Raw genomic sequence first — 12,714 nt, forward strand, 5'->3', positions numbered from 1 at the left:
TGAACTGTACACACTCCAATTAGTTTGAGGCCTCCTAGGAAAAAATGTGCGGCATGACATTAAATTTAGGACCATAGCTCTGTGTCAGGAAATAGTGAGAAAATAACACATGTCGCCACGGTGCTTGTCAGTTCTGTGGCCTGGTGATTGGACTCAGTGCTCTTAAAATGGAGGGGGAAAGCCAGATGAGAGACAGTTTCAAAAATGAGTTATGAAAAGCCTATTAATTTGAGACAGTTCTGGTTATTTTGAAAAAGGCACTGTGCTGAAACAAAGGTAGGGCTTCTATTTTTAAACGAAACAATATTTTCTTGTCCTGCATACCTTCAGTCCCCAGTCACAGAGCTATGAAACCTGCAATGTTGCATGATTAAAGGAAAAGCCAATAAATTAAGAGACACAAGAAAATAAACAAGGCCTTCAGGTATTTGGATGGAATCTTTCCTTTCTGATTCTTCAGCTGATGTACAATGTATTGCTTAGACTTATTTTACAGAATAAGATTTGTCTTCTGAAGTATTCCATGCTTCAGGAGAAGCATTTGTTTTCTTCTATGAAGCCTCTACTGGGGGCATGACGCGGGACTGGATGGGCCACAGACAGAGTAAGTCGTACAATTATTCATTTTAATACTGATCTGATCAGGGGGCTATGCCACCACCCACTATCTGAAAAGAGCAAAGAGAGATCTTTTTTAATGGGCATTTTTAATGGAATTTCTCTTGCAAGTATTTGGACTAAGAGAACTTGGTTAAAAATTCAGTCCATCTGTGAAACTCACTGGCTGGCTTTGGACAAGTCAACATAGTCTAACCATCATAGTTAATAATGCGGCATTCTGTTGTGTTCAAACTTCTGTGTTCATCTTTTTTTAAAGCTAACCTTTTCATTTAAAAGATACAGAAAAATTACAAGTGTACATTTTAATTTACTCTCTCACAACAATATTATCCTTGCTATTGTTATGACTCTTACGTATTCTTCACATAATAATTTAAATAAGTTCTATTGCAATTTTCCTGGTAAATACCATCTTTTAATTTTGGATATTTCACTTTACAGCAAGACCATTAAACTCATGAAGATATCTGTAAACATGATTTTATGTGGCTTCAACCTGTTCCAAATCATTATTTCAGTTTTCCATAAAACAGGATTTAAAAAAAAATGCCTAATGAATAATGTATACTAAAGATGAGATCTTAAGCACATTCTTTGCATTGCATTGTTTTCTTCTTTGAAGCCACCACTGGGGTGTTGTCATTCTTTGCATGATTATTCTGTTAGTTAGTTAGGCTGAAATTCTGTTAGTTAAGTTAGGCTGAAAGAGAATGATTGGTCTAAGGTCATCCTATAAGCTTCATGATCTGTTCGGGCTTTACAATCTGACACTTTGACCACATCTCCACAATGATTCTAACATATGCAAGACAACCAAAACTAGAACAGTGAGTGGATACAGATCTTATTTTGGACTCACTATTTTTTTTTTTTTTTTTAGGGAAGGATAAAATTTATTCACCTTTGTAAGAGTAAGAGTGAGCTTTATGCTTATAGATCACAAGCAGCCTGGGATGCAACTGTCACTTGCTGCCTTGTAGCACTTAATATCCTCATCAACAAGCTATCTGATTCCACTTGTGTAATTGTATCTTTATTGTAAAAAAATACAAAAATCAGCTTAGTCAAAAAGACCAAAGCCCATGTCGTCATCAGATTCTTCAGACTTTTCTTTCTTTTCTTCCTTTTTCTTTTCTTCAGCAGGAGCAGCACCACCTGCAGGGGCCCCTCCTCCTCCAGCGGGGGCCGCAGCAGCCGGAGCACCACCACCCACTCCAACATTACAGATGAGACTTCCAATGTCGATGTTGGATAAAGCCTTTGCAAACTGGCCTGGCCAGAAAGGTTCAACATTCACTCCAGCTGCTTTGTTAAGTGCATTGATCTTATCCTCCATGACGGTGACTTCATCATCGTGAAGGATCAGTGCAGAGTAAATGCAAACGAGCTCGGAAATGGAGGCCATGACGGGTGAGGAGGTGCGCGGTGCTAGTCGCCGTCTGGGACTCAGCCTTAGCTTCAGGTGAAGGACACAGCACCTTAACGCGTTGCCGAAGAAGACGGAAAAAAAGAGCTTGTACTCACTATTCATATGTATTTTTTAAAATTATCCAGTTACATATTTTTCCTTGATTTTTTGGCATTTTGGGCAAAAAATTAAGGGGTTCCTGTGTCCATACATTATTCTACCACGCCACTGTTGCTCGTACTCACTTCTTTCTTCTTTCACCAGTCACTAATATGTGCTTGTTTCATGCCCACCCCAGCTGTCCATGTTTAAAACACTATACCAACCTTGCTTTGCAACAAACTCAAAGCCAAATGCACAGTTCTAATTTCAATTGCAAAATGAAATATCCATGAATTTGTGTTCAGATTAAAGAAACAACAATTTATGATATTTTTAAAATCTGCTCTCTTACCAAGGAAGGACACTGTTGGTATCTAGTATTTATAATTGGCAGCTGCCTCAAAGTCTGAACAGCATTTTCTCTGGGCTGTTGTCAAACATGTTTGATGACTTGCCATACAGGAAGCCTGGAGGAGGAACTGTCAGTCATTTAACCCTCTGCCAGCCCTGCAGAAACAAATTTGTACAGTGAAAGAAGAGTCTATCTTATTTTTCTAATTCCTAATCCTGTTATTTTTTGTCAGGAATTTGAAAAGATTTTGTAATTACAACACATGCTATCTCTCTCTCACACTATCCTGCAATAGAGAAGCACATTATTTACAACATTGCACTTTTCAAGAAAATTTCATGCACCATACTGGAACTAAACAAACCAAGCACCCACCCAATTTGTAAACTTTATTTGTACTCATGTAATTTCTACTAAAGATGAGTTACAAAAAGTTCATTGGCTTTTGCACAAGAAAAAAATAAGGCATGATTGATGGTTTATTTACATTGTGATATGCAGCTTGATGGTATGCATGTTTATTTAGAAGTCCAACTGAGTTCAGGTAGCAACACTTCTGATTTGAAGTCTTGGCCATTTTCTATACAATTGCAGTGCAATTATAAGTATATATACTCAGAAGTAATTCCCACTGAGTTCAATGGGACACTCCCTAGTAAATGCGCATAGGATTGCAATCTTAGTCACTAGTATTTGCTGCACTTGAATTTTTTTTTTACAGTTGTGGGCGTCCCATCCCCGGTCATTGGAACCAGAAGGTGGCGCTCCCTCCAGGTTAGCCACCCTCTCCAGCCGGCTAAGGGTAGGCCTCAGAATTGGGGGGAGGAGGGGTTTTACAGCACTCTTGTACTTCTCTCCCTCCACTGGGCTGACAGGTCTTCAGGTTCTCTGGCTTGCCTCGCCCCGCTCACCCTCTCTCTGTTCCTTCCTCTCGCCTGTCTTCCCAACTGCTCTTCACTGGTCTTCCTGTGTTGCCTGCTTTTATGGGGCTTTTCTGGTCAGTATCTCCACCCCCCTGATTCTGTCCTATCCCTGGTAATCCCTCCCCACACCCCGACTGATTGCCAGCCACACTAGCCCCTGGGAAAGCCTCCTTCAGTGTCTCCCTGTTCAAGGCTCCTCCCCTGAGCATTCCAGCTTTGCTGCAGGGTGGGATTGGCTGGGCCCTGCCAGGCTTGGTGTAGCTGCATCCATTGGGGTGGGGTGCGTTGTTCCTTAGGCTCTGCTGGGTCTGGGTCTCCTGCTGGTCTGGCTGCTGGCTTGTTGGCTCTGGTCAGCGGTCTGGCTGAGGTGAGTCTGGCTGTGGTGCCGGGGTTCTCCCCAAGCCGGGCTGCCACTTGCTGGGCCATGGTGGGCCACACTGCCCTGGGGGCTGTTTGCCTTTGTCCCACCACTTTTCTCGGTGCCTCAGCCAGCCCAGCCGTCAGAGCGGTTTTATTGTGAGCCTTGCAGCCTGTCTTCTGGTTGTGACAGGCTCTGTGCCTGCCCTGGCCATTGCCACTGCCACTGCTCCCACAGGGGTCTTGACCCATGCATTGGGAGTTCCTGCTGGTGCCGTCGCCTCTCCTCAGGCCACTTTGGGCCCCATCAGTGTTGGCTCCCTGCTTAGGCTCTCTGCCAAGCCAGTGAGGTAAGTCGGGGGGGGGGAAGGGCTACCGACCCCAGACAACAGTACAATTTTATGCAAAATTACTCTGGTCTAAGTTCACAGAAATCAATCATCTTAGACTTGATTAACTTTGCACAAGATTTCAGTTAGAAGGTTAGAGGTTTCATATTCTGTAATTGTGCTGCTTATATATTTTTGTCTCTTATCCGAAATTCACCACTCTAGGCTGGAGCTCATTTTAATCTTTAATGTAACACAGGGACCCTGAGCACTAGGAAAACCTAGACAATCTCCTAAGGTGCTAGATCTTGAGGGGCGCCAAAAATGTGAGAGCTGCCGCCTCTACTATCTTGAAGGAAAACTTGGTGTTGAGTGGCTTCTAGAATCTCCATATCAGCTGACTCTGGTCTTCTGAAGCTGCCATGACGGAACACAGATGGTTCTTTAAGAACGTATCTGCTTTTCCTTATTTTTATTTTCATATTGTTCATTTTGAATGCCAAGTAAAACATTCATTCTAAACTTGTCATGTTTCTCTCTACTGAATGGGGGAAGTGCATCAAGGTCATAGTTCACTTAGGGCACCCAAAAAACCGTCCTGAACACAAAAATGGAGCTGGCAGCAGGAAAGCAGTTGCTTTCATAGTAATCAGACAGGCTGCTTCACAACACTTCTTGTTAAGGTGACCAATGTCCTCTACTCATTTTTCTCAGCAAGAATTACTCACAGAAATTCTACTATTCATACCAAAACAATGTCACAAGGCTAAAGATCATACATTTATCTCTCCCATGCCTACTTAAGATTGCAGTCCTAAGTACAGACACATTTAAATCAATTGGAGTTCCATTTAAACATGCTGAGGATTAGCCTATAACAGAGGTAAAGACTGAATTCAAAGCTAGGCTGAATGCCACATTACTGTTCCCCTCCCCACTCTTGGTGTTGTGTGAATAAATCAGACTCGATGATCTTACAGTCCTATGCACATGAAGACTCACAAAAACTTCCACTGGAATTATATTTTTCAAGTTTTTAAGGTGGGACAGTATTCCTGTTTTATTTAGCTCAAATAAAAATATTTAATTTTTAAAAACCTGTAATTATTTGTTGAGTATAATGTTCAACAAAAGAAGAAATTGTTTTGTGTTGTCTGTTTTAGTCTAGGTAATTTTGGCTAATGTGCAAGAAATGAAAGTTGCCTTCATTTCAGTGTAGCTTACACTAACATATATTCCCCATGATCTGGACTATTGGAATACCAGAAACAAGGATACTATTATAGATTTCAGCAGAGAGGAAAAATGAGATTTCAAGGGTCATGATTCACCAAAACACATAAAGTCCTGCTTTTAAATACATTTAAAATTAAAAAGAACATTTGCTGTGGTTCTCCACATGCATTTTAGACAATGTAAGCTGCTAAATTGAATTTTCCCATTTAATTATTTATAACAATAAGTGTGTCATGTGTTGAGATAGAGGTGCTCCCAATGGGTATTCACTTACAGTGCTTGCCTAAGCAGAGTTATATCCTTCCAGGTCTATTAAAAGTCAATTGGCTAAGAAAGGTGTCACTCTACGTAGGATTGTACTCACGAGCTCTGAACCGAGGGAAGGAGGAATTGCCCACCCCCACCCTTCCTAAATGGCACCAACAATTGACTAAAAAGAAAATCAGTCTCCTAAATCCATTATGGTGTGGCACTGTTTCTCTGAGGAACTAGAATACCAACAGTCTAGTATAGGTGTGGTGGCAACATACATGTATAAGCAGTTTCTATCCCAATTGATGAATTAAATTATTGGCAGTATGGGAACTTCAGCAGAATATGATGAAGAGATGTGGCACTGGGGAAGAAATTGTCATCCCGCCATCCACTGGTATGTGGTGTCCCTCAAGGGGCAATACTCTCCCCCTTGCTATTTAACGTATATATGCGCCCTCTCGCCCACCTGGTATGGAGTTTTGGACTTGGGTGCCATCAATATGCAGATGACACCCAACTGTATCTGATGATGGACGGCTGACCTGACTCTGCCCCAGATGTCCTGGAACGTGCCTTCAAAGCTGTGACTGGATGGTTGAAGCAGAGCCAGCTGAGATTGAATCCCATGAAGTTGGAGGTCCTGCATGTGGGTCTGGGGTCCATGGGTGTGGGACTCCAGCTCCCTGCTCTTGATGGAGTGCCGCTTACCCCGGTGTCGAGAGTTAGGAGCCTGGGGGTGGTCCTGGATGCTTCCCTGTCTATGGAGGCACAGGTCGCAGCGGTTGTTCGATCCTCATTTTTCTACCTAAGACAGGCTCGGCAACTTGTCCCTTACTTGTCGACCCATGACCTTACGACTGTGATCTAGGCAATGGTCACCTTCAGATTAGATTACTGTAACTCGCTCTATGCAGGGCTTCCCTTGGACTTGATCCAGAAACTGCAGCTGGTTCAGAATGCAGCTGCACAAGTGGTTGCCAGAGCTCCAGTCATGGCACATATAACACCCATCCTCCGTCAACTGCAGTTGAGTACCAGGTCTGGTTCAAGGTTTTGGTGTTGACCTATAAAGCCCTATGCGGACTGAGTCCAGCATCCCTTCGGGACTGCCTCTCCCCATATGTTCCCCGGAGGTAACTTCGATCAGCTAATAAGCAGTTGCTGATGGTCCCTGGCCCCAGGAAGGTCCGTCTGGCCTCTACCAGAGCCAGGGCCTTTTCAGTCCTCGCTCCGACCTGGTGGAACTCTCTGTCTGAGGAGACTAGGGCCCGGCAGGATTTGTTATCTTTCCACCGGGCCTGCAAGACGGAGATGTTCCGCCAGGCATTTGGTGGGGGCTAGGCTGTCCTCTTGCCAGCCATACCACTGAAGACCGTTGTCCACCACCCATGCAGGAGCTCATAAAGTGTGACACATACTTATATCCACCATCTGAGAAATTTTATTGCACATGGATAATGTTTTTAAATGTTTATTTATAATGTTTTTATTGTTTTAAACTGTACGTCATAAATTGTATGTTGTTACACTGCCCTGAGCCCGTCTGACGGGGAAGGTGGTCTAGAAATGCAATAAATAAATAAATAAATAAATATATAATGCCTTTTGCTTTGACTTGCCTTGGCATTCCCATCACTTGTAAAAAAAAAACAAGGCATAACTTTTAAAAATGTAAATATTCTGTTTTATAACCTTATTTCTGCTTTTGAGGAACTAGCATGAAACACTGGGTTTAGAACAGATGGCTGCTTCTATTGAATAAAACTAGTATTTTGTTTAACTATTTTATGATTTTTATTTTATTTTACATTATTATATTTCTATTTATTCCAAATTATTGTATTTTAGACCCAATACTCCATGCTATTTACCTCAAAAGCAAATATAAAGTTACAGAAGAAAATAATTATGCTTTAAAACAGATTTTTAAATGTCACAGGGATGTCACAAAATCTAATGATAAGACAGGCAGGCAGGCAGGCAGGCAGGCAGGCAGAAAGAAAAAGAAAGAAAGAAAGAAAGAAAGAAAGAAAGAAAGAAAGAAAGAAAGAAAGAAAGAAAGAAAGAAAGAAAGAAAGAAAGAAAGAAAGAAAGAAACCTATTAATATGGGGTAACCCTCTGGTACAGACAGTACAGTGCAAGTGGGGCCTGCAGTTCTCCTGGAATTACAATTGAACTTCAGACTACAGACATCATTTCCCCTGAAGGGAACAGAAGCTTCAGAGGATGGGCTTAATGGCGTCTGTCTTTCCCCCAAACTCCCTCCCGCCCCCCGGTTCTACCTCCAAATTTCCTGGAATTTTGCAAGCTGGTACTGTCAATCCTATTGGGGTCCAATATCTTTTGCGTAGCATATATATGAACAGCACAAAGTAATTTACCATCCCAAGCAGTTGCAGCCAGTGTAAATCAAGGTTGAAAAATGCCACTTCCTCCCATGCCACCATATTCCTCAACCTATATCATTGCGAGTAGTCACTTGGGTCACTTGTACAGTGAGCCAGTCTTAAGTACAATTCCATTCAATTGGCAGGCAGGCCAGACCATGCCTTGTGATATCGAGGCCTCAGTCCCCACCATACTAGCTCCATTATGGCCTATTAATGTACCATAAATTACACAAGAATGTGAGTGGCAATGTACATGCGTATCAGAATATGTATCCCTTTACTCTGCAATACAGGAAAGATAAAGTGCATCTTCATTTAAAGGTGCATAAAATTATACCCCCCGTTTCCAATCTAGCAACTAATGCAAGCATCCAAGCCTTTTAACAAGCAGATAAGCCTATTTACAACTATGGGTTTTCTTAGCTGGATAATAAGGCCTTTTTTCATAGCAGGGAGGGCCAACATCTGCTTTCTGGGAGGCTACTCTTATGGCCAGACCTGTATTTTCTTGTATCCCCCCACCATGAATGTGGCAAGCCTCATAATAATAATAATAAAACTGTGATGTGGCTTTAAATATGGCACACAATTTTTTTTTGACTGGGACACAAGAGCTTTGGCCTGAAATCCCTGCTGAGCCAAGAAATTCACTATCGAACCCTCAGCTTCCTCACAGGTTGTTGTAAGGATAAAATAAACAGCAGGTCCTTGGAGGAAGGATAGGATAAAATGTATTGGATAGGTAGGTGTCATCAGGTATAGTATTATGAAATCCAAAAGAGAGAGGCAGAATAGCTGTTTCTTACAACTTGAAATCATTTGTCACTGGTAAGTGGGCAAACATTGTAATATTTTAATATATAGTTGAGTTGCCACGGCCAAATATAATATACTGAGGGGCTGGATTTGGCCACCATCGTTATCATTTATATCCATTCTCATGTCCATTACAATGCTTCAGGAAAGGTTTACCTACCATTTTATCTTCAAGTTTCAAGTCCAGGAGCACCTTAAAAACTAAACAAGATTTTCAGGGTATAAGCTTTGACTCTCGAAAGTTTACACCCTGATAATCTTGTTTAGTTTTTAAGGTACTATTGGACTCGTATATTGCTGTTCTAGCACAGACCAATGTGGCTACCCACTTGGAATCGTAACTTGAGTTGAGGTACTAACAACCAGTGGTGACAACAGTGAAAGGTAGAGGTGGAGCAGTTCCTGGAAAGAGTGCAGGGACCTGATTGGCTGGAGAAGTGCAGGGGGCTTAATTAGGTATAAGGATCATCTATTGACAATCTGGAACTAAGCTGATCGTGGTTCTTGATTCCTCCCCCCGAACCCACCAGTTGACTACGTGAAGAAAACATTGCTTGAAAAAGATTATTATGAGCCATCTGTCAGATTCAGCATGTAGGTTCTGGGACCATCTTTTGTGGTGAGAACTTAGAGAGGCATTGCAAATTGTCTACAAAAACTGCAGAAGATATTTTTAGAGTTACAGAATATCCTCCTACACTGCTAGGGAAGCCTGTCAAAAGTACTTTCTGATTTGTTCTGTTCTTCCAATTCATGCCTGTTTGCAGTAATGATATTTATTGACCAAAGGTGGGTGGTGGAAGTTCTTGGCATCGGTCTTGACTGATACGACATTAAAAAAAATCTTCCTGCAAAGTTTTCTGAAAGTTGAAAATTAATTAAGAAGAAAGGCTGAAATATAAATTATATCAGGAAGTCAATAAATAGTAAGACAAAAGGGAAGAATCAATTCATTTATTACATTTTTAGCCAGTCTTACCTCTAAGGAGCTCAGGGAGCCATAAACAGTTCTTCCCTCCTCCATTTTATCCTCCTCAAAACCCTGTAAGGTAGGTTAGGCTGAAAGAATGAATGCCACCCAGTGAGTTTAATAGAAAGCAGATATTTATTTGAACCTGGGTAACCATTATCCTACACAAACACTCTAACCACTCTACCCTATTTTGTGCTAGGCAATCCAGAAAAATTTAATTTGAATACTAACATTAAAAGATATATTCTGGTATGATACTATCATAGCTGTTCAACGGGTGTGTATAAACACATTTTGAGGCAACAGCAAGCTACTGGGGCACTGGCTATCTGTAGGTCACATCATGAGTGAGGCAAATTTAAGTACCACACACTCTCAAACAACTGTGACAACCAATGAAAATTTGTCACATCATCACATGAATGGGTGCTCCATATCAAAATTTTAGGCTCCTGTTGCACTTTGGCCGATGGGGCCTAAGTAGATGGTACTGTCACTCTTCAGGTTCTATGACTGAAAAGACTGAATCAAGATGGCTAGCCGTGCTAGTCTGTCTGTAGCAGTAGAAAAGAGCAAGAGTCTAGTAGCACCTATAAGACTAACAATTTGTGGTAGGGTATGAGCTTTTGTGAGTCACAGCTCACTTCTTCTTCTGACTCATGAAAGCTCATACCCTACCACAAATTTTGTTAGTCATATAGGAGACTGAATTAGTCACTGATTCTGTGACGTGACTGTGACTGAATCTGGACTTCCCATACATGATAAGTCACCAATTAAAACAGTACTCTTCTCATCCCCGGACAGAGTGTTTCAAGTGTTCATAAGGTCTGTGTAGCCTGGTTGAGGCAACCAAGATGTTCTGATGGGGTGACTTGGAAGAATGACTTGTAAGCAGGTCTTTCTGATGGAACAATGCTCTTGTTCCCTTGGTTTGGGAGCCAGGATGGTTGTATAGTCAAGCAGCCACAAAAAGTGTCTCCTGCCTCTACTATGATAGAGAGGGCTCCTCTGTCATGGCCATTTCTTTGGCTGGAGCTTTTGAAAGCCTCTTGGCTGGTTGTGAGACTTCATTGACTGAGGCACTAGTACACTTTTATTGTTTCCAGCATGCCCATGGCTGCACCCAAGAGGGTCAGCAGCAGGGAAAATTTGCTGGCTGCCATGTGCAACAGTGGTTCCAGACTCACATGCCCAATGAGTTTACAAGCAGCCATTGTGTGGCAAATTAACTGGTTTTAAGACAAAGGTACAATGAAATATGCATATTAATTTCATTTTGGGATTTCAGGGAGGTCATGCTGTTCCATAATCCTGAATTTTCAGGAGTGTTGTACTGGTTCAGGATTTTGTTTTGCGTAAAGTGTTTGGATTTTTTAACTTTGGGACCAATATATTTGGTGGTGCTGCTATCACTACCACCTCCAAGGTAGGAAGGGGAGTAAAGAAGCATGCTTCCAGCTGTTCTATGGCACATGGTCTCTTTAACATTAAAGGGCCATTACTTTCTATGAGAAGACCTGCCATACCAACTCTATAGAAGTAGGCCTGGCCTCTCTACTGCTCATCCTACTATATAAAAGACTAAGCATATTCAAGACAATTCACTTCCTATCCTGGTGTGCCTCCATGGGGCACTGCTGTGGAGGGAAGCCCAGATGAGGGAGCCAGGCCTCCAGAGAGTGTGCTGCAGTGGGAAGCCCAGGCCGGAAACAGGTGCAGAACAGGCAACAATGCCTGCCCCTGCCTTCACCCAGCTGGGATCAGGAGCGGAGCATGTGGCAATGCCCGACCCCTCGCTTTCGCCAAGCTGGGATCAGGAGCAAAACAGGTGGCAATGCACATCCCCCGCCTTTTCCCAGCCGGGATCAGAAACTGAGCAGGTGGCAATGCCCGCCCCCATCTTCACTCAGCTGGGATCAGGAGCTGAGCAGGTGGTAATGCCCGCCTGCCCTTCAACCATCTGGGATCAGGAGGGGAACATGTGACAATGCTCACCCCCCTGCATTCACCCCAGCTGTGATCAGGAGTGGAGCAGGTGGCAATGCCCACTCACCTTTTACCCAGCTGGTATCAGGTATGGAGCAGGGAGCAGGGAGCAATACCCACCCTCCACCTTCACTCAGCTGGGATCAAGAGTGGAGTAGGTAACAATACCCACCCCCTGGCATCACCCAGCTGGGATCAGGAGTGGAGCAGGTGGAAATGCTCATCCCTTCTTCACTCACCTCAAATCAAGAGCAAAGCAGGGGGCATTGCCCACACCCCGCCATCACCCAGGTGAGATTAGAAGTGGGGCAGGTGGCAATGCTCACCCCTCCTTTCACCCAGACAGGATCAGGTGTGGAGCAGGAGGCAATGCCTGTCCCTCTTCACTCAGCTGGGATCAGGTGTAGAGGAGGTGGCCATGTCCACCCACCCCCGCCTTCATCCGTCTGGGATCAGTGTTGGAGGTGGAGGGAATGCCCACCTGCCCACCCTCCCCTTTCTAGAGCCCATTGTATTTTTTCCCACAACGGGCTTTGTTGCTCATGGGAAATAACAGCACCATCATTTCATATGAGTGGCAGAGAGGCCAGGTCTATTTTTAGCTCCCCCTCAGCTGTTCAGTAGTACCTGTGCCATATAAATTTGAAAGGGGCATTCTTTTCTTCAGGAGTAGACCGGACCACTGGAATTGGAAGGTTTACAGCAACACAGAGATCAGGAAGCTAATCCATATGATGTGGCACATGATGAAAGTCACTGCATTTGCAGCATGCCATGTTACAGTTTCAAAAGGCTTCTATGAGATCACTAACTATGTGGGGGAACTAAAGGGCTCTTCTGTGTGCGGATGAGCGCAGGAACTAATTCACGTGGCCTGTCAGATCGTGATTGGTTTACTATATTCTATCTGGTCTGGCTGTTTATGTCAGCTTGGATTTTGGCATGCCCCTGGTGAAATGGTC

The 12,714-nt window shown here is 43.1% G+C and overlaps 1 protein-coding gene across 1 annotated transcript; it reads right to left on the minus strand.

Moving 5' to 3' along the window:
• Positions 1-1,629: 1,629 nt before the first annotated feature.
• LOC129341151 (60S acidic ribosomal protein P1-like) lies at positions 1,630-2,026 on the minus strand. Its single transcript, XM_054996152.1, has one exon. The coding sequence runs from the start codon at positions 2,024-2,026 to the stop codon at positions 1,682-1,684; it is 345 nt and encodes a 114-aa protein (XP_054852127.1). The 3' UTR covers positions 1,630-1,681.
• Positions 2,027-12,714: the final 10,688 nt, after the last annotated feature.

The sequence above is a fragment of the Eublepharis macularius genome, chromosome 1 (genome assembly GCF_028583425.1).
Source record: "Eublepharis macularius isolate TG4126 chromosome 1, MPM_Emac_v1.0, whole genome shotgun sequence".
Lineage (NCBI taxonomy): Eukaryota > Metazoa > Chordata > Lepidosauria > Squamata > Eublepharidae > Eublepharis > Eublepharis macularius.